This window comes from Chanodichthys erythropterus, chromosome 22, assembly GCF_024489055.1.
Source record: "Chanodichthys erythropterus isolate Z2021 chromosome 22, ASM2448905v1, whole genome shotgun sequence".
Lineage (NCBI taxonomy): Eukaryota > Metazoa > Chordata > Actinopteri > Cypriniformes > Xenocyprididae > Chanodichthys > Chanodichthys erythropterus.
Window position 1 is genome coordinate 25,296,919 of NC_090242.1, and position 22,129 is coordinate 25,319,047.

Here is a 22,129-nt window from a genome sequence, read left to right on the forward strand (position 1 = left end):
AGGTCAAAGATCTGTCTCTTGGCCTGGAGAGCAGGAACAGCTGTGTGGTGCTTATAGATCTTTGGTCACTTCCTCCCTATAGGGATCAGCTCAGACACAGCTGCTCTGAGGCACCATGCGTCTGGTGTTGGATGACTCTCTGTGTATTGGACACAGCAGCTGAGCCATGGACTGAAGCAGTTGGTTCATGTATGTACACACTAAACCTTATGTTTGCCCACATGTCATGAATGTTGATCATCTTTTGTCTGAAAGTATGATTATACCAAGCAAATCATATACGCATTAAACTGATCAAAAGTGACACGAATAATATATTCAACCAGAAAACATTATAAAATTGTGATATTTCATAACATAACTGCTTTTTCTTTTTCTTTCTTTCTTTCTTTCTTTCTTTCTTTCTTTCTTTCTTTCTTTCTTTCTTTCTTTCTTTCTTTCTTTCTTTCTTTCTTTCTTTCTTTCTTTCTTTCAGGTTGTCCACTCCCTCTGAATCTTTCATATAATTGGGTCTCATTTCCCTAAATGAATAAAATCTGCCATACCCCTCTGCATGTGCAAGGTCAGCAGATTTATACTCAAATCTGCCCCTCCCTTCTAAGTTCATGAATATTTCATGTTATGTGAAGGAAAAAGAAAGACAAAGGGGGGTGTAGCCAATCAAATAACCCTGGGGACAGTCAGGCGTTGTAGCCCCCTCCTCATCGCCACATACACACGCATAAGGCAGAACCTGCTGCTTCATCCACCCACACAGACGGACTGATACTTTCTCATTTGGCTCCCGAGTCCATACACTGCATCAGGGTAAGACTTTCTACACCAAACATCTGGATGCTTTTAGAGGTGTCTTTGTGTTCTTTCTACTTATTTTCTGTGAGAGATTGTCAAAAGAGTCTAGAGATTTAAAGTGAGAAGCAGAGAAATGACTCCGAGAAGCAGGGCACAGAACAAAGACAGAGGTGTGACATTCCCAGTTCCCAGAAAGAAAGGATGGCCAACAGTCATCAGACTTGCCATGCTTTTTAAGAAACACTTTCTTAAGCAGCAGCTACAATTTTTATAAGCCTAGATAGAATTAATTGTTATAGTTTTACACAATTGATGGATGTGGATGTGACATTGCTCAAATGATGCCCTCACTAAACTCCATTTAAGATGTTTTGGTTAACTTGTGTTCTGTTTGAACTTGGAATTAATTTGTGTAAGTAATATTACAGTAATTAAATATTAAACTTGGAATTTTTCTTTCTTTCTTTCTATAGTCCAAAAAAACATGGCTGACAAACCCAACATGACAGAAATCACATCTTTTGATAAAACTAAACTCAGGAAGACAGAGACCCAAGAAAAGAATCCCTTGCCAACCAAAGAAAGTGAGTATCTGATCCTGAAACAATGGCTGAGGATGTCATTGTGATTATGTTTTGATCAAAATATTGTTTTGTTTTTTTAAATGTATTGTTTATCTCTCAATTAAAAACTTATAATGACACTAGTTTGGTTCAGGAAACCTAATGCATGTGAAATGAAGTAAATATGTCATGTAGGTTGTGCGATTATCTACAATCATCCAGTATTTCCCATAATTTGATTTGGAAAGTAATCTATAGAGGTAAATGTGTGAGGTAAATGTGCTAAATAGATGTAAATCTAAGCGGTATATATGCGGTAAATCTAACTGGTAAATAAAAACCCATTAAAGTATGTCATTAAGTTGTCTGCCTCCTTTTCTTTTGTTTTCACAGTAATGATACTCGCTGTGGCTATTTTTCACTTATTTTTCTCCTGCTCTAGAAAATATAGTCACTTCAAACCAGGGGCGTAGTTTGTGGGGGGGATGGGGGGGGATGTAACACTCCCAATATTCAAATCCATCAGTTACAACCCCCCCAATATTTCAACATGAAAATCACAGTAGATCTATACTAACATATGTATAATTAATTTATTTTGTAACAATAATTTTGTTTCTAATCTAATATGAGTTTGTCATAATAAATTAGTCAAAAAAGTACCCCCCTTCCATTAAACCGATTGGTAACGCCCGACCAATGCGCGTCGCACTTTCACCGAAACAGCGCGAGTGGAGCTCTATGTTTGAATGGAGAGCACGGGTTGCACCAAAAAATGAAGAGAACCGTTGCCCAGCCGACTATATTAAACTTCTGTTAAAGCATGTACTGAGAAGGAGGTATGAAAACATTGCAATAGCTAAGTACACTCCACAAATATTTTAATTAGCTAATCCATTGCAATTTAGCCATAACTATCAGTGTAACTGTAATCAGTTACCAAAACAGCCGTCTGTTTTGTTACTTCATTTTTCAATAGTGTCTTACCAATGACAAAAGTATTCACATCGGTGTTTGTTTTCTTCCTTAATTAATCTGCCTTTTGAACGAATTGGCTTGAATGAACGATTTAAGTAGCTCACTAATTAAAACGTCGAATCACTGCCACCTACTTGCTTTTTAATATTTAAACATAATTTCTTTCTTTTTGGAATCACTCCATTATGTTAGAATTTGGTTATAGATAAATTCCATAAAGTTATGATAGATAGATAGATAGATAGATAGATAGATAGATAGATAGATAGATAGATAGATAGATAGATAGATAGATAAAGAAGAAATAAATTATCCAATAACGCTACACTTAAAACAGATTAATTTTTTTTAAATTAAAAAAAATAATAATAACAGGCAGCATACCAACACTCAACCCCCCCAATGTTGAAACCAAATCTACGCCCTTGCTTCAAACACTTCTCAAGGTCTGTCTTCTTGTGAAACCATTTCTTTCTGCAGCTATTGAACAGGAGAGACAAGGAGAGTCCACACCATGAATGATGTTTGTAACTGAAGTCACACAGCAGACAGAAGTGAATGGCTGAGATCAGCAGAGAAGAGACTTTGAGAGGAATCGAACGAGTAACTGATGTGTAATTGGTTTTATAGATTTGTTTGTTCGAGAATGAAATAAAAATGTACTAATGTGTTTCATCGAGTACAGCCAGAAAACCAATAAATGCATGTAACAGTATGACGAGGTGGCCGAGTGGTTAAGGCGATGGACTGCTAATCCATTGTGCTCTGCACGCGTGGGTTCGAATCCCATCCTCGTCGGAGATTTCTGTTATGATTATAGCTAATTTACCCTAAAACCCTTAAAAACACGAAGTGGGCTTTTAAGTCACGTGTATACAAATAAATAAATAAATCAATGGTTATTTCAAACGTGTAACCTGAAGACGTTTTAATCGCGTTGTATCAGCAAATGTGTCAATAAATTCTTGGTAAAGCGTCTTTACAAACCAAATGAATATAGGCCTATTATTTAATTGTATCAGTAAAATTGTGCATTCCGAACTCCTGACACAGCGCCTCGATTTACCACTAGATGGCACTGAAGAACAGGATTAACATGTTGCAAAATGCTAGGCCTATAACTTTCAGTGTTGGGTAAGTTACTCAAAAAAAAATTAGGCTAATTAGCTACCAATTACGTCTTCAACAGTGTAATTAAGATTACTGTACTAATTACAAAATCATACATTTTATCATTAGATGTTTAATTGTTCTATAGTCTATAGAATATTTATGCAATTACATCAGAACTAGGTAACTAATTAAATTACAGAAAAGTGAAGAGTAATATTAGGCTACTTTACTTTTCAAGGGGAAAGTAATTAAATTACATGCTATATATGATTAATATTAAATACTAAATTAATATTTGAACATGTTTTGTCAGCATTTCAGATGTTTTTTAAGTGTAGTAGGCTACTATATGGATAGTAGGCTTCTAGCCTAGTACTCGGCCTATAGCCTACTATATTTAGGCCTATCCCAGTAAACACAGAACGTTCCCCTAACGTTCCCATATGGTTCCCGTTTGGTTATTTTTTGGGGGAACGACGTTCTGAGAACATTCTCTAATGGTTCCCTTTTTTAACCTAAGAGAACGTTCCATGCAGGTTCTTTTTTTGGGATCATTTTACAACCTAAGGAGAACGTTCCTAGAACGTTCCCTGTAGGTTATTTTTTGGGTTCATTTTTATAACCTAAAGAGAACGTTCCCTGCTGGTTATTTTTTGGTTTTATTTTTATAACCTAAAGAGAACGTTCTGGGAACGTTACCTGCAGGTTCTTTTTTTGGGATCATTTTACAACCTAAGGAGAACGTTCTATTTACGTAAAGAAAACTTTCCTGGAGATCCAACAGGGAACGTTAGAATCTTTGTTCTGGGAACCAGAAACAAACGTTCCCGGAACGTTCTGGGAACCAAAAATTGTTAGCTGGGATATACCCGCTTGTCCTCAGTAGCTAGGACCGTTGAAATGCTGGAGGGAGAATTTGCATAATATAATATAATATAATGTATTAGGCCTACTAAAATGTTAGTAGCCTACGTGGACAGATTGCAAACATCTGTGTTTAAGCATTTGTTTAGGAATGACATGTGATATAGGTGCTGAGTAAAAGTGTGGTGGTGGGTAAGTGTATTACTGGTGTTTTCTTATACCGACGTATAACATGACTGAAGGAAGCATGAATACATTAATATGACTATAGGCTATGAGTTCATGTTTCAAATCGTAAGGCTTTACATGCTAAAGAAAGTCACATCAGGAAATGCAATGTTTAGCTAAAAAAAAAAAAAAAAAAAATTAACATGAACATTCAAAATGGTAGTCAAGGTAGCAATCAAACTCAGTATTGACAAAAAACAATCTGACGCAAATTACTGTAAAATAACTTGAGAGGGGAAAAAAGATTAAAAAAAATAAACCGGCACCAGCTCGTGTAAACATTACGTGATGCCGGTTAGACGGTTAGACCACATCAAGAAGAACTTCCAGGGTTGAGTCTCAAGGTTGAGGCTGAGAACAATGATAAGGAGTGTTAAAGAAAACAACAGGTGGTTTTGTGTACCAAAGACACTATCAGCAGGTCTTTCGCTGCTGTCTCTGTGACATCATGCGAGTTCACATCTCACGTGCTTTAACCAAACTGCTGGCACCGAGCCATGTCCGTGTTCACTTTCAAAATCAAGATTATCAATAACAAAACGGTCTAATTCTAAACCAAATAAAGTAAAGGGAAATTATATATATATAATTTACTCAAACTTTTGTCAGTCAAATCAGAAATCAAGTTGTGTGACCAACAAAGAAACATGCAAGAAAAACAATCTGCGGATCTTGACCATGCGGCTAAATAAAAGTCTTTCAAAATAACCGCCAGATACGGAGTTTGGTTAGTTTAGGTTGTAAAATGTTACATGCTCCTTGAAAACGTTGTTTTGTTGTTTTAATAATAATAATAATAATAATAATAATAATAATGTGTACGCTCACATTTTTTTTCAAGGTGCAGTAAAAAATATTAAAATTTTTAGCTGGTGGCAACACTGAGGCAGCTTTCCCATGTAGAACCTGGAAGTGCTGCACTGTGATTACAACATGAACAGTGTAGGAGACTAGCATGGAAGAGAAGAAATTGTTGAATAAAGTTTTTTTTGTTTGTTTTTTGCACACAAAAAAGATTCTAGTCGGTTAAGGTTGAACCACTGTAGTCACATGGACTATTTTAAAGACATCTTTACTACCTTTCTGGGCCTTGAAAGTGGTAATAACATTGCAGTCTATCGGAGGCCAGAAAGCTCTCGGATTTCATCAAAAATATCTTAATTTGTGTTCTGATGAACGAAAGTCTACAGGTGTGGAACGACATAAGGGTGAGTAATTATTAGAATTTTTGGATGAACTAACCCTTTAAGCTTAAACATTTCTTGAAAATGGTCTAAAAAATTTAAAAATCATATGGAACCAACAGAAATACAGAAAGTTCACAGAAAGTACATTCCTGTGAACCTTTTAATCAGAAAAATTATTTGAACAACCAGGGAAAACCACCATCATTCTCAGACACGTTTAGCTCATGAGAAACCAATTGCTATCAGAAGAACTGGCCAGTAGCTGCTGTTCTTCGTTCAGGGACAGAATGACTGTTCAATGTGCATTGCACTGGCAGCACTTCAATATTTCTCTGTATCGACAAAGTGACATTCTAGGAACAGGACAGGGTGTGTGTGGCCAAATTCTCCCATGTTTAGGACTTTCTGTATTGAAGGAGTAAAGACTGAGAGGACATTACACCAATCTATGGGCTTGGAGCTGATCGTGCATGACAGTTAAAAAGAAAACATGGACATTTGGACCATGGTTTGGACCTGTATCTGCTATGAGCTCATAATATGCCCATTGAGAGGTTCTTCACATCCTCATTGCAGCTAATATTTCATGCATGGGAACATGTATTATTCTGCATCATGTCATTTTAAAAATTTTTTTGCCTGATCTAAAACTAGGTTAAAATGCAAAACAGGCATCTTATCCACCAACAAAAGCACTCCTGATATTACAGATGACCTGACTACATTACAGTGACAATTAACTGATCATGTTCCAATGAGTTTTAATAAAAGTCTTTCCCACATGACTACAGTGTTCTGGTTCTCAGGAGCCATGGTTTTGTACTTTGCACCACATGACATCAGACAGGACACTGTTGTTGCCACTATGTTCTGATGAGAACAATGGGATCTAGGTTGTAGGGTAAAGAAGTGATATTTACAATATTCTTTCTACAAATGGATCACTAAAATCAGTACGATAGAAGTTAAATTCTATTGGCAAAACTTGCAGCATAAATTTGCCTTTGCTCTCCAAAAAAATGCATAAAATAGAAGTGAATGGAGTGAACATAGGTCATTTTATGACATAACATGACATAGGTCATTTTAAACACTTAAAGAAGACATGAGTCAAAGACTTGTGTTTTGTTTAGTTTTATTCCAAAATGTCATCTTGTATGCAGAGAACAGTACAAAAATTGTCACTGCAACTCCTGATTTCTGGCATTCTGGATTTTCTTAAATGCCCCTCATAGGGTCCTTAATCCATTATAAAAATTAAATAGCTGCAGTTGAACTATTCTCAGATATTAAAAATATAGATTACATATAGTCACCTTCCGAATGGTTATTTAAAAAAGAAAAAAAAGGAAGAGTAAGGAAGGCACTGAATCACAGCTGCTGATAAAACAACAGCACAAGCTGCATTTTCAACAAAATATCCACCAAACTCAAAATGCTCCTCCCCACAACAGAGACACTTGCTCTGAGCATTTCATTATTTAGGTAAAGTAAAAAAAATAAAGCACGGAGGCAATAATGAAGGGAGCTGTTGTGATCTTCCCTCAGATCATGAGCACTGGTAGAACAGGCTGAGACGGTCCATTTTTCCACAGGAGCTGGAGATGTCCATCAAATATCCATCACAAACTGGCTGTCATCAACTGAGAAGGAACAGAGAAAGAGAGAGAGAGTTAGAAGTTTCAAAAGGTTGTCACTGTGATCTCTTTCTAAAAAAATAAAATAAAAATACTTTGAACGGTGTCACCCCTTTCACACAAAGCACAGTACACCCTGTGGATATTCTGATATGGAAATCAGACTTTCCAACAGTGAGCAGGTCAGATGCATTTTTGTTTGCTTTTCTCATGAAGTGACTTCAGTCACACCGAAATGTGACCTTGAGCTTAGACTGGAGAAGAAAAAATAAACTGAAGTGGAACTTTTGACATTTGGGTCAATATATATATAATGCTATGCTAATTTTATTTTGTCTGGATCTATTTTTTTATTATTTAAAAATACATTAAAAATGACAGTGAAATACACCTCTTTTTTTTTTAAGTAATTATTTTGATAGATTGGGACACTTTGTGCCATTGAGATGACTGGGGAAAAGTTTCCTAATTAACCTGAATTTACGCTATTTTTGGAGGGGCATGAGGTAAAAACATCAGGGTGATATAAAGGTCTTGTTATCATTCTGAAAAAAAAGCCTCATTACAAGAATTACATTTTAGTAGTTTGGCATAATGTTTTATTACAATTTCAAATAATAAAATCATCAAAAGTAATAAAACACTAAAACATTAAGTGTGATATTATAGAGAGACCAGGTTTAATACTAATTCATGGTAAAATAAATAAATAAATAAATAATAATAATAATAATAATAATAATAATACATTTTATAAAATGTGTATTCCTGATGTAAAGGAAAATGTTATTACTCATTAATTTATGGTTACAGCACCTGACATTAAAGGGATAGTTCACCCAAAAATAAAAATGATCCCATGATTTACTTGCCCTCAAGCCATACTAGGTGAATATGACCATCTTCTTTCAGATGAACACAATCAGAGATATATTTAAAATTATCCTTAGTCTGCCAAGGTTTATAATGGTTGCAAATGTGGACCTGCATATAAAAAGAAAAAAAAAAATGTAGGTAGTTATATACACCTAGAATGGCTTGAGGGTGAGTAAATAATGGGATAATTATATATTTTTTTCTTCATTATTGGGTGAACTATCCCTTTAAACTGAAACCTTTTTTGAAAATGAAAGTTTTCAAAATCAAATGAAATCAGCATGAATACAAAGAGTACATTTCTAAGAACTTGGGATGAAAAAATATTTTAAAAATTAATATTTAATATTTAATATATTTTAATATTTAATATTTAAAAGAGCTTTCTTTATATCCTTATGATCACTTTCATTTGCCATTGACCCATGTACTATAGAAATTCACACAAGACTTACTCTTTCACATACTGTATCCAGTTGACAACCCTAACGTGCCATGCAAGTGTATTTTTCGACTTGCGGCAATACAAAAATGGTGCAATCATTTGAGAATATGCTTAAACCTGTTCCTCAGGTTTTGCTTGAGGAAATCGAAAAAGGTATACATTAGGCCACATGTGAGAGCTATTGATGGGGTTGTTGTTTTTTTAAAAATAGAACATTCTTCTTATGTCTGGAGAGAGAAAGAAAAGAAAAGAAAAGAAAAAAAGAAAGAAAGAAAACAAGAAAGAAAGAAAACAACAAAGAAAGAAAGAAAACAACAAAGAAAGAAAGAAAACTTGTAGTGTCTTACCAGATAGATCTTTGCTGTCATCCTCCTGCTCTGCTGGTTGCAGAGAGGGTCTGGTGACCCCTGGAATGTGGGGGAGGCAACAGGGTGGGGTGCGTGCGATTGGTGAGTTTCGACATTCCAAGAGAAACTTTCGATCATATATTATGCGAGTTCCTGCAGGGAAAATACCAATATTAGTTTAAGAGGTTCAGCCTTATATAAAAGAAAATATTGGCACAAGTTCATAGCATTCTTTGCGTAAAGGGATTTTCTTCCTGTTGTGCTCTGCTCAAAAAACATGTTATGTCACCCAAGTGAAAGCCCATAGTTTAGTTTAGCTCATGTTGGTGTAATGGAAACAGGGTGAAGAACTGACCAAAGTGCCTTCAGGTGAAAACACTCATAAAAACAAGGTGCCCCTGTTTAGATGTCCTGTAGTAACCCAAGCAGCAAGAAAATGTAGCAACATCACCCTTTGCTGCATAAAGACCCACTGTGATTGGACAGACTTAGGGGTCTGGCTCTATCAAGAATGTCTAAAACATTAATTAAAATAAGCAAGTTTAAGAAATAATTAGCTCTTAGATATGACTATCTTTTTTTAACATCTCTGGCAGCTCAAGCACACATTAGATATGGTCAAAGCAGGATGGGTTTTTAATGACAAAAATGCTGTAAGTACAAAGTTGACTGATGCAATGGCTGACTTAGTAACCGACTTAGTTTCAAACACATTTCTCCATGTAAGCTTTAATAGTCACGTGATCAATATTGACAGTTGAGGTGCTATGATATAGCATGGTGTTTATTCTACAGGAACTTCAGTTCTGTATAAGTACTAACAATTTTATCGTTTAATTTTACCATTCCTTAATTTAAAATGGCTTTATGAATAGATTTACTGTTATGAACAGATTTTATTTCATCCTTGCCTCTGATAACTACCCATAAAATTTATAAATCCCATTACAAAAAAAAAAAATTACATGGATTTCGTTTTTTTTTCCCCCTCAATTTCAATATTCATTGTAAATACAAATTACGACCAAAATTGTCCATAAAGTTGACTAATGGTGATCTCTCAAATTCTGCCTCTAAAAGATTTCTGCAAAGATTAATGTAACGTTAGGCCTACTTATTAGAGAAGACCACAACAATGTCTTCGATGTCTTGACATGTCTGTGAAACAGGAAATAAAAAAAGTTGAAAGTAAAAATTATATATTTATTTTGTAATGCATCATTTTTGATCAGTGTATACTTAACAGTACGAAAAAAAATATTTGCGATATATAAAATTGTATTAAAATAGTCTAAGCAAAGGAGTCGACCATTTTTCTAAAATGTAATAAATCGTCGCTAAACGGTGAAAACTTATTCAGAGAAGTCAAATTACAATTCTCCGTCCTGTGATGCACGTGTTCACTTTTGGACATTAGCAGACAAATTAAACTATTAGGTGTAAAAAAAAAAAAAAAAAAAAAAAAAAATTTAGTAAAGTTACAGCCAAATATGTGCATCATTTGGAGAAAGAAAGAAAAAACACCTTTAAATCCAGCTGCAACCACTGAGAGTAAATGACAGAATCGTTTAAAAAGGCAGCAGACCGCTTGTAAGCATTATGGTTTCTGGCGTTATTATTGCGCAGTTCAAACGATAAGAGCACGTCATACAAAAGTGTGCTCGAGCAACATGTGGAAAGACTCTCACACATAGCAAAGCATTAGCTCAAAAATACATCCTGCGAAAAAAACAAATACATTAGGTCTGCATCTTACCACCAGGAGTTGTTGAGAACACAGTTCCTCCTGGAGTCTGGCTGTAGCTGTCCGGGAGTGGAGACCAGCTTTTCTCATGGATGGCGCGGCTTGGAATCGGGCAGGTAGACGAAGCTTCGCAGCTGCTTGACATGACTGAACCGAAATTTAAACTCGATCCTTTAACGCTAAAGACTTGTTTGATCTGCAGTAGCGCTGAGTGTCTGTACACTCCACATGTCGGAACGTGCTAGGGAGGAGATTTCTCACGTGCAGCAAACTATCAAATCTGGCCAATCAGAAAGATGAATCCACCCCTCTGACGAGCAGCGCCGAGGCCCTCTAGGGAGCAAGTGTTTAGAGCTATTTCATGGAATATAAACTCTTTGAACTGCACGAGGTTTTATGAGTGACTCAGTTGGGCACATGATATGACAAAACAATATGTGCTGTACTAAAAAGCATGACTTGTCCACTCTACATTTGCCTCCTATATAATGCAGAGGTGTGTAGAGTACCTGAAAACCATACTAAAGTACAGTTACCTTACAGCGAAAATGACTCCATTACAAGTCACCAATTTCAATACGAGTGAGTAAGTCTTTGAGTATCGTATTTTAACAGTACTTAAGTATTTTACTCATACTGAAATTTACTTCTCTCAAATGCTTTACACCACTGCCAATATGCCAAATTAAGATAATTTTTTTTTAAATCCGATGGCTCCGTGAGGCCTCCATAGTCGGCAATGGCATTTCCTCTCTCAAGATCCATAAAGATACTAAAAACATATTTAAATCAGTTCATGCGAGTACAGTGGTTCAATATTAATATTATAAAGTGACAAGCTTCGGAGCATAAATGAATCTTCTATGTGTAATCATGATTCGGATCGCGCGTCAAACCGCCAATCTGCTGAAATCACATGACTTTGGCGTTCCGAACAGCTGATTCATAACACTCCAAAGCTTCCTGAAGCAGTGTTTTGAAATCGGCCATTTTTTTGGTGCACCAAAAATATTCTTGTCACTTTACTAATTATTGATATTATATTAATATTGAACCACTGTACTCACATGAACTGATTTAAATGTTTTTAGTACCTTTATGGATCTTGAGAGAGGAAATGTCATTGCTCCCTATGCAGGCTTCACGGAGCCATCGGATTTCAACAAAAATATCTTAATTTGTGTTCCGAAGATTAATGAAGGTCTTACGGGTGTGGAACAAATGACAGAGTTTTCATTTTTGGGTGAACTAATCCTTTAAGATTAAGACATTTGACCTATGAGATATTTACGAAAAATTTCTTGATATATTTTCACAACACAGACATCTCAAATTATGAAAACTGTCATCTAGTTACATCCCAGAAATACCATCTTTCTTTGGATTTACCATCCAACACTAGTTTTACTTCTCTAACCAGTAATAAGCAATGTGCCTTACCATATACAGCTGCACAAGAAATGGTCATACTTGAAATATGCAGCTTTGATTTTACATTGGTAATCACTGACAATCCATCAAATCATCAAAATAACTCACAGCAGATACATTTCCAACTTTTTATTGAATATTAAGGTAAATATTTCACATTAATACAGGCTACATAAAGTAGAGCCACTATACGACATGAAATTTACTCTCATTTTTAACCCTTTTTTCAGTATGTAAACAATTATACAGGTATTTACCACTCTAAAAGGTCTGATTTCATTCTTTACGCAATCATCTAGGTCTTGGCCGTGTATAAATAGCGCACTGTCCTATTGAGCCCTGCTGACCAAGAACACTTTTACGTGGGGCTTAAATGTCAAAATGGCTATACTACTCAGAATGTATCCTGTTGAACAGGCAATCGATTTGTTCATAGACAGTGGCAAAAACGTTAAATCCCACACTGGATTCTTTCTTTTTAGTTAGGCACATCGAGGGTGTCCATCTCTCAAATTTCTTAACTTGTTTAACATTTTTTTGGGGGACACATCTAGGTTAATACCACGTCTCAGTAATTAGGTAATTATCTTGTTCTTTTTAACGTGTTTCTTGTTACTGCTCCTAGGCCTCTCGATCACTGTTTAGTTGACATGATTCAAATGCACGTTTCCCACATGTGGGGCCCAAGTGCCTGGCCATACCTGCAACAACAAGGATTTCAAAAGTTAGACAACAAATGGGGCTCTAATTTATCATTTCAGTTGAGGCCTGCTAAGAGCAATTACCTGCTGTGGGTCTGAATTCTCAGCAGAATTGGGAACAACCTTTAGGATGGGATTCCAGGCAGGGTCAGAAGTGTGTAGACCATTGTATACCGGGCCTCCGGGACCCTCCGCCATCTGAGGGTGAGGAGGGATCATCGTGCCACCGTACATTGACATTGGCAGCCCCTATACAGTCCATGAAATAAAATATTTTTCAGTGGAACTACAAATTAAAATTCTCCTTCTTGAATGGGACTAATAAAACAACAAAAAATAATATTTTTAAAAAGAGATTCTCTGTACAGTGTACCTTTGGAAAATCCATGAAATTGGTGGGCAAAGGTTGGTGGAAAGTATTAGAAGGAGCCACAATCCCAGTATCATCTCGTTCCATAGCCTGGTGCTGAGAGAAGGCTGATGGCTCCTGCATCTGCTGGTGCATCACTGGCCCTCCCATCAGGGGCTGAGACCAGCCTGACATTGTCTCTGTGAAGAACAGAGACATATTTATTAAGTTCTTCAGATCCAATAACAACTACCCACTATTAGTTATAGAAGCAAAAACAATTGTCCCGGAATTTGAATATGGGAATATGTTCCATTTCATAACATGTAGAACAATTCCTAAATTCCCATTACATCTCAGTCACAAACTCACCGGAGGCACTGCCCACTCCAAAAGACCAGATGCCACCCTGTCCAACTGGTGGGGTGTAGCTGGTGGGCAGCATGGTGTGGTTGACAGAGCCAGTTTGCCGGATGCGGGCCAGGCGCTCAGTTCCAATGGGAGGGGGCACTTTGCGGTCCTGCTGGTTGGAGCTACTAGGTTTTGCCTGGATCAGAGTGGGAGTCACCGTAGATGTGCAAAGAGGTGATGATGCCCCGGAAGACACAGAGGGCACTGGAGACTCGCCTAAAATCAATGAGAAATGAAGAGACCACCAGAAAGAACACATGAGCACTGTAGTCTTATAAAAAGTGAAGCTGTGCTTGGTGCATCTGCATTAAAAGGACATATTTATTGACGTACAAGAGGTGGAGGCACTCCAGGGATGGGGAGAGAAGTGCTGGCGGCTGAAGGAAGGTGTGCCCACAGGAGCAGGACCAGGCAGGAACACGGGGCTGGCAGATATGCTTGTGGTAAAGCTGGTGAGCGCAGTGGACGAGGACATGGAGTTGTCCATGGGGTGTATTCCTGTGGTAGAGAGTGAATACAAGAGTGTTACTCAAGAGGATTTGACCACACAAAACAAAGACTCGAGGTCATCAGAAATAGTGGTGTCCAATCCTGCTCTCGGAGGGCCACCTTTCTTATGGAGTTTAGCTCCAACCCTAAATAAACACACTTGAACCAGCTAGTTAAGGTTTTCAGGACTACAAGAAACTTCCATGTGGGTGTGTTGGAGCATGTTGAAACAAAAGCTCTGCAGGAAGGTGGCCCTCCCGGAGCACAACTGGACACCCTTTTGATTTAAAGGTTGCACTCACCAATGGGACTGGAAACCATCCGCTGTGAGGTGCAGCGATACCCTGGAGCTTTTGAGCCGTCAGGAGGCATGACATTTTCCATCTGCCCCATTCCCCCTATATAGGCGGTAGGTGGGCCACTGTAGGGCTGCTCTGGTGGAGTACGTGCAGGTAGATGGCAGGCACCCCAAACCTGGTTGTTGCCCACTTGGTTGCTGTCGAAGATACTGCTGAAGTGATTGAAGAGAGCTGCAGGACCAAAGTTGGGGGGCAGTTGCGCTTTTCCACTGTGCAGGTGCATTTGAGAGCCGTTTATCATGCCCATGGTGGAGGACATTGGAAGTGAGGGAGGTGGCATGCCTGTTGGAGCCATGTTAGGCTGAGATGGAGGTTGTTGTTGCTGCTGTTTGAGGGGCTCCTGTGGGGCTCCTGGAGGCACAAACACAGATTGCTGCTCCTGCAGGGTCCCTGGAGCCATTGGGTAGTAGGGTGTGGGTGGCTGCATGCGGGGAGTCACACCAGGTGCAGTGGGGGTGGCATAATGAGGTAAGGTGCTGCTGGTATTAGTGACTGTGCTGCTGCAGGTCGGAGGTGGCAGGCGTGTGACAGGGTGAGATGATCCTGGCTGAGTTGAGGAAGAGGAACTGGGTTCTGAGCTGGAGGTGAAGTGTGACGCAATCGGCTGCCGGCTGTCGGACTGTACGTTTAGCATCGATGGGCCTGAGGGAGATGAGGTGAAGTGCAGAGGAGCGGAGGGGCTGGGCCCGTCAGATGGAGCTCCAGTGGCAGGTGCGGCGAGCTCTGTGACAGGCTTCTCTTTAGCTGGGGTGCTAAGGCTGGCTGGCTCTGGCTTGGGGGGAGGAGGATGCTGTGGAGGTGGAGCAATGGGCGCAGATGGAGATGGGGGAGTCGTAGGGGTTGTGGGAGCACAGCTGATGGGAGAGGGAGCAACTTGCGAAGAGGGAGTGTTGCTGCCGGTAGTGGCCACAACAACTCCAGCCCCAGACTTGGGCTCTGATGAAAAAAGCTGCTTCCTGACAGAGGAAGGCGTGGGGGTGTTAACAGATGCGGTACTGGTGGGAGAAGAGGTGGAAGCAGTGGGAGTCGAGGTGCTGGACATGGGAGCAGCAAGATGCTCAGTGTGGGCCGGAGCAGAGCTGGCAGGACGCAGTGCAGAATTACCGCTGTGTTTGGGTGAGCTGTTAGCACTACCAGGGCTCACAGGACGCACAGGGAAAGGACCCCAAGTGTTGGGAGAGGATGAGAAAGTGCCACCAAACTGTGCCATGGGCAATCGAGGATGGCGGATCTGGTTCATAGTCTGGGCTGCTAGAAGGGCCAGCTGAGGATGAGCATAAGCAAGTGGTGGCAAAGAAACGAATGGGGGCCTGACGCCTGGTGCCATACTTTTGCCTAACTTGCCAGCCTGCTGAGCTGTGAAGTTGGTGGAGGACTGGAACGACATGCTGGAGGAGGGCACTACAGATGGCAGGCCCTTTGAACTGGCTGCAGTAGTGCTTGTGGCCCCAGTGGAGGTTGTGTAGGTGGAGCTGATTTTGGTGTTTGCGCCAGGTGGCCGGATGTGGTTACGAGGGATCAGGTCCTCTAGCTCTTTGGCTGGGTCCTGGATCAGCGCATTGATCAGCTGCACCGCATGCCGTGTGGACTCTGTGCCACCTCTGCAAACCAAGAAAATGAGTATATGTAAGAAATACAAGCAGGGTGAACCAATCCATTCCTAGTGTCCTAAAAACTTTCAGTGTCATTTTTACCTGATTGTGATCATTCTTTCTCCATTCTTGTCCTTCTGTTTGTCCACGTCAATGTGTGCGCCTGTAACGTCTTGGATGGCCGTAATGTTGCAGCCACCTCTACCCATAATCCGAGATACCACAGAGGCAGGGACAGAGAGCTTCTTGGATCTAAGGGAGAAATGACAAATAACTCAATGGCACAGTGCTAGGTGTCTTCCAGGACCTTCCAATTTGCCTACTGAGTTTTTATTTATTTATATTTTTTTTTGGCACATTGCTAAATCTAAAGATCTTATCCCTATATTTCAGAGATCTTTTGATCCCTAGATATGGCTTATGTCCTTGCTTCACAGTAAATCGCTTATATTTTTTTCATCCTGTTTTATGGCCAAAGTCTGATTGCTTAGAGAAATAAAAGCACATCTCTCCTCAACAAGCTGCATAACTTAATGCATTATAACGAGATATCCATAGCACAAGCACTGAAAGACGAGTTTCAGAAATCTTCACTAAGCATAAGCTGCTAATAACATTAATAACCGTGTCTATTAAATAAAAAAAAAAAAATGAATATGTAATGGTGCATGTATTTATCAAAATGCTCCTCTCTATAGTTACTTTTTTCTAGTTGACAAGCAAACTAGACATATTGAATGGCTCTACTGAGGTAAATGCAATTGTTGCTGCTTAAAAGTGCATCTCACCTTCGAACCACCTCTTTCCACCCCTCTTCTCTCTTCTGGCCTCTCTTTGGGCTAGTGAGATTCATCTTAATGTTGGGCGAGGTGACTGGCAGTGAAATGGTCTTGAACGAGCAGGGCAGAGAACTGGGGGTCAAGTCACTGTTGATGTCATGAGATCTGTTAGAAATGTGAATAGAAGTAGGAGTTTAATCATCTCCCCACAACATTTTTTTTTTGCAAAAATCTGCAAAATGGAAATGCAATATCTTGTCAAATCACTTGTCAGACTACAACAAACTCTTACTACCAAAGTTCAAGAAAATGCTAACAACTGTACAAAGCTAAGTAGTATAGGTAAGTGGTAGTGGCAAGAAGTACATTAACTTACCTCTGCGGTGGTTTGGAGATGGACACCGTGATCTTATCCTCACGAGAGCCCGGCAGCGATAGCCCATGTCTCTTCTCACTTGCGATGAGGGGCTGGTTACAGCCTGCAAGTACCAAAGGGGCAGAGGAGGAAGAAGATGATGATGAAGGCAGGTCAGCGAGCTCCTGACTCTTACTGCCAGTGCTGCTCTCACTGTTGCAGTCGGTGCTATCTAGATTATCAGAGTCGCTAGTTCCTCCCGGCGCCCCACCCCCTCGAGGTTCTCCGTGGATCTTATTTTTGTCTGCTTTCTGCTGTGCCAGTGCCACCTGTGGGTCCTGAAGAATAATGGGTTCACTAGGTGAATCCTTGGTCTTGTTCTTTTTGTTTTTGCGATTGGTGCTTGGTGTGGTGGCCACATTGGCTCGCTTTTTGCCGAAAGTGTTAGTGAAAGTTGTGGAGGTGGCGGAGATACCGATGGTTGTGGTGGTGGTAGCACTTGGAGGCTCGATGGGAACCTCCACCTCTGTGGGATAAAATGAAAAAAGGTTAGTCATTAAAAATTAAATAAAATTTGAAATTGAAATTTAGTATTAAATATATTTTATAATTTAATAGTTAATAGCAAATTTTTTAATAAATCAAAATAATAGGCATGTTCTGATCAGGATTTTTGCAGCCGATACCCACTATGAAAAAGTAAAAAAGCACAAAGCTTATTACGTTTATTGGATGAGAGATAAAGACTAAAAGATAGATCTTGGGATTTAAGAAATTATATTGTTTCATCAAAGTGAAGAGACTGAAATCGAGAAATCTTTCATTTCAACCTAGCCATAACATCCACAAAGATGTTTTTTTTTTTTTTGTTTATCCACATGTGCACAAAATCGATGAGCCAAAAGGTGGCATCGGCAAAGCAATTCAGTCAAAGATTTTTCTTCTTTTTTGCTATGTCGGTATTTCATCACTAAAAAGGTAATAATTTCTTTCATTAAAATAAATAAATAAATAAAGCTGAAGATACGCATTTCTATGATATCAGACATAAACCAACAAGGTGTTCCTCACCTTCTGCAGAGTCCTCCTTCTGATCCTGCATCTCACAGAACACTTCTTTCACCTTTGCATCTTCTTCCTCCAGCTTCCTCTTCTGCTCTTCCTTCTTTTTCTTGCGCTTCTCCTTTCTCTTCTCCCGCTTTGCTGCCAGAGCCTGCTTTTTGCTTTCTTCACGAGACTGTTGAGAAACAATTTGAAAAGAACGTTCACCATGATATGCAGAATGTTGTGACTAATATAAAAAATCCTTAACCAATTAGTTAGCTCAATAGTTTGTTTAACTGGTCATCTGAAGATACAAACCTTCTCCAGATCAAGCTCCTTAAGCAGAATGCTGGCGTTCTTGTTCGCCTCAGCAGCCTGCTGATCTTTGGCTTTGACAATGGTCTCCATGCACTGATGACATTTCTTCAGCAGCTCCTGCAGAGTGGCAATGTGAATACATCAGTTAAAGACTTCTCAAATCATGGAAAGAGTGGTATTTGGTATATTCCAAAGCAATCTCCGCATTTTGATCTTTTATACCTTATCTGCAATAGTTGCAATGTATCTCATGCACTCAATGTCAGATGGGAACTGGTTTACTTCCTTCACCAAGTACTGCACCACTTTTACATGGCCCTAAAAAAAGGACATATTTCAGTTTATCATCATTCATTATTTGCATCAGCACCAGTGACATTCAGTCACAAGCCAAGATATCCATCAATCCTATGAACGGCATGGCACACTGCTCACCTTGCGGAACGCTGCCATGAGGGGGGTTATCTTGCGGTTGTCGGCTGCATCCACATCGGCTCCAGCCTGGACCAACAGCTGCACCACATCAAAGTGGCCACCGTTAGCAGCGAGCCACAAAGGGGTGTTCCCCTTCTTATTTCGCACGTCAATGTGAGCCCCTCTACATTAACAGAGCGGAAAGAGCAGCATGAGACACTACATTCTGGAGAGAGGACCGACTGGTACTATACACTACTAGTGCTTTAAAACATACCTGCTGATGAGAAGCTCACAAAACTTGTAGTGGCCCTTGTCTGCAGCAATGGTGAGGGCGGTGTCACGAGAGGAGGGAACCGGAGGGGCATTGACATCTGCCCCTTTATCCAACAGAACACGGCCCACTTCAGCATAACCGCCAGACGCAGCCTCCATGAGAGGGGTGAGGCCAGTCTAGTGGAAGGAAAGGTCCCCTTATCATTAAAACTAATATTAAGGTAATGAACAAACATTCTGCCACAACACATGCTAGGTTTTCAACTTGCATCTTTTAGACATCTCTTAAGGCGGGCGTACACTGTGTGAGTTCGGACACTTGGGAGGTTGTGAGCCACTGCACATATTACGTGGCAGTTAACCTGATAATCGCGTCAAAGCAGCTGGCACACTGCACGACTGTACTGCACGGCGAGCCAGCGACAATCACATGAGCTTTCACACTAAACACAGAGACTGGAGATTTCAATGTTGCTGCCATAGCTTCAGATAGGAAAAAGAAGGAAGATAAAAAGAAGAGTGTGCATATGATTTGGTGAAAAGCAGAGAACATCACAGCCATTCCTTTAAATAAAAAGACTAGAGAGCGTGTGTGTCACTGTGTATGCGCACGTTGTAGGGTTGTACTGTATGCCCAGCTTAAAAGTTTTTTCAAATTGTAACCATGCATGTTTCTACCACTCGAGTAATTTTTTTTTTTTTGCATCAACTCTATAAAATTTAAATAATAAGTCCCCTCAAAAGGATCCATTTGCAAGCAGCAGAAAACCACCTTCATGAGAGGCGCACACACAGTAAACCCAAGTGTCTGCTGCGCATAACAGCACCAAATAAATATTGACCCACATCCCATTTTCTATCATGCATGTTTGTGATAGTGTAAGATGAACGCAAATGCACCAGGGTTTGACAGAATCAAGTTGAGTGTGAAATCATACTAACACCATGAACAATCGCGCTCGGACCACAGCAAACGTACCGAGTGTGAAAGCCCAAAGCACCTGCAGCTGACTATTTGGTTCCAAAAACATGGAACATTTATATCATTTTCAGTTTTGAAATATATTTATATATGAATTAAATTGATAGACATTTAAAGCATTATTGTCATTATTGTGATTATGCATTTTTCTTCAATATCGTGCAGCCCTACTCAAGGACCTCACTGCCCAAGTAACAACACGGTAAGTTGAAAACAGACCTTGGCACGGTGTTCCACGTTGGCCTTCCGGTCCAGCAGCAGGCTGACAACCTCTGCTCGGCCTTGGAAGCAAGCCAAGGTCAGTGCTGTGTTACGATTGGTCTCGATCTGTGCATTGATATCAGAGCCCATGTCCAACAGCAGCTTCACCGCAGGCACATGGCCGTTCATGGCCGCCAACATGAGCGGAGAAATGCCCAGCTTACTGCCAGTCCTGAAAGAGAAACAAGGGAAGAGAAAGAGGAAAAAAGAGAAAAGAGTTGATACAGTGTCTTAATGCTTCCTAATATCCTAAAATCTTAAGACAAACCAATAGAAGCCGATGTTCTGACCTAGAGTTGATCTCAGCACCAGCATTCAGAAGGATCTTGATGATGTTGACGTAGCCCCCTGAGGCCGCCAGGCTGAGCGGTGTGTAGTCGGAAACATTACGGTGCTCCTTATTAGCCCCACGAAGCAACAACAGCTCCACCACCTGCAAAGATGGAGATATATTAATGTACTTCCAAGTCTTTGAGGCATTTTAGAGGGTTTAAATGCTTTTCTGGTAAAGAGGTGGAGCTAAAACTGTTAGGGTACCTCTTGTCTGCCACCCGAGCAGGCGAGGGACAGAGGGGTGTCTTTGGTCCTCTCAGACTGAGCTTCAATGTCCCCTCCCTTGTCCAGCAGGATCTCCACCACACCCACATGGCCCGCAGTAGCCGCTAGGATTAAGGGGGTAAACCCTGTGGGCAGACATGTAGAGCGACACTCAACATCTCTGTAATCTTACCATACAGATAAGACTTCATGCAACAAATCAAAGAGCCTTTTACCCTTCTTGTCCCGGTGCTCGATGTTGGCCCCACGAGCAATGAGCACTGAGACAAGCTCTTCATGGCCACCTGCACAGGCCAGGGTCAGTGCCGTGTCATGATTGCTCTCAGTCTGAGGGGGGAAAAGATGAAGATGCTTCAATATGTCACTTAAAGACAAATATGGACAATTTGATGCATAGATTTATCATGTCTACAAAAGCTCCATGGCAGACATTTGTGTTATTTGATTGCTTTGTTCATGTTACATGCAAAGAAGATGGTCTTACATGTGCGTCAATGTCCACTGAGGGATAAAGAGGGAGCATGGAGGGTGGGGAGACCGTGTTGATGGGCGTCTGTAAGGATGGCTGAGGGGAGGGCGAAGTTGTAGTGTTTACCACAGGCACTCTGCTGCTCACAGCTGCAAAGACAGAGACAGACCAGTGGTATTTTAGTATTTTTTATTAACTATTGTAGTATTTAATAATATTTTGAATTAAACTTTACTTACTAGTTTTATTTGATGTTTTAGTAATTTATAGTATTTGTATAGTATTTGTATTAGGTTTAGTTTCTAATTTATTTCTATTTAGCTTTATTTTTAGTAAATTTAGTACTTCAACTTATTTCAGTTAATATTGTATCCTTGTACTGAAATCACTACATTTGCAAATAAAAATAAAAAGCATTTAAAAATATTTAAAGACTGCTGATGAATTTCCTATTGGGAAAAAAGGAAGTTGGGGCTGGACATTCCCTCATACCCGTTTTTATATTCCCAAATATTTTTAGTTTACAGTCATGAATCATGATCAACTATTGCTAGTCAGTAGCAGCTT

The 22,129-nt window shown here is 39.8% G+C and overlaps 3 protein-coding genes and 1 non-coding gene across 7 annotated transcripts in view; 2 read left to right on the forward strand and 2 right to left on the reverse strand.

The window, feature by feature from the left end:
• Positions 1-748: 748 nt before the first annotated feature.
• tmsb (thymosin, beta) lies at positions 749-2,937 on the forward strand. The gene is made up of 3 exons (XM_067376382.1): positions 749-807; positions 1,266-1,376; positions 2,814-2,937. Exons 2-3 carry the CDS (start codon positions 1,277-1,279, stop codon positions 2,849-2,851), a joined length of 138 nt encoding a protein of 45 aa, XP_067232483.1. The 5' UTR covers positions 749-807; positions 1,266-1,276; the 3' UTR covers positions 2,852-2,937.
• A 112-nt stretch (positions 2,938-3,049) lies between these two features.
• On the forward strand, positions 3,050-3,131 carry trnas-gcu (transfer RNA serine (anticodon GCU)). Its single transcript has one exon. It is a non-coding gene; the product is annotated as a tRNA-Ser (tRNA).
• Positions 3,132-6,826: 3,695 nt separating this feature from the next.
• eif4ebp3 (eukaryotic translation initiation factor 4E binding protein 3) lies at positions 6,827-11,017 on the reverse strand. The gene is made up of 3 exons (XM_067376771.1): positions 10,787-11,017; positions 9,031-9,183; positions 6,827-7,368 (listed from the first exon to the last, which is right to left on the reverse strand). The coding sequence occupies exons 1-3, from the start codon at positions 10,917-10,919 to the stop codon at positions 7,337-7,339; spliced, it is 318 nt and encodes a 105-aa protein (XP_067232872.1). The 5' UTR covers positions 10,920-11,017; the 3' UTR covers positions 6,827-7,336.
• Positions 11,018-12,230: 1,213 nt separating this feature from the next.
• Positions 12,231-22,129, reverse strand: part of ankhd1 (ankyrin repeat and KH domain containing 1) — a 41,887-nt gene continuing 31,988 nt past the window's right edge. For 2 of the 4 annotated variants that reach the window (XM_067376770.1, XM_067376769.1), the window contains exons 16-34: positions 21,578-21,711; positions 21,309-21,420; positions 21,073-21,218; positions 20,826-20,968; positions 20,494-20,707; positions 19,294-19,469; positions 19,038-19,200; positions 18,825-18,920; positions 18,603-18,719; positions 18,312-18,477; positions 17,262-17,766; positions 16,895-17,050; positions 16,209-16,358; positions 14,458-16,115; positions 14,000-14,164; positions 13,628-13,882; positions 13,280-13,455; positions 12,991-13,155; positions 12,231-12,906 (exon numbers count right to left, since the gene is read on the reverse strand). In XM_067376770.1, the coding sequence (XP_067232871.1) occupies positions 12,847-12,906; positions 12,991-13,155; positions 13,280-13,455; positions 13,628-13,882; positions 14,000-14,164; positions 14,458-16,115; positions 16,209-16,358; positions 16,895-17,050; positions 17,262-17,766; positions 18,312-18,477; positions 18,603-18,719; positions 18,825-18,920; positions 19,038-19,200; positions 19,294-19,469; positions 20,494-20,707; positions 20,826-20,968; positions 21,073-21,218; positions 21,309-21,420; positions 21,578-21,711 (4,757 nt within the window). In that variant the 3' untranslated portion in view covers positions 12,231-12,846. The remainder of the gene's footprint in view (positions 12,907-12,990; positions 13,156-13,279; positions 13,456-13,627; positions 13,883-13,999; positions 14,165-14,457; positions 16,116-16,208; positions 16,359-16,894; positions 17,051-17,261; positions 17,767-18,311; positions 18,478-18,602; positions 18,720-18,824; positions 18,921-19,037; positions 19,201-19,293; positions 19,470-20,493; positions 20,708-20,825; positions 20,969-21,072; positions 21,219-21,308; positions 21,421-21,577; positions 21,712-22,129) is intronic. The other 2 variants (XM_067376768.1, XM_067376767.1) reach the window with 1 other exon arrangement.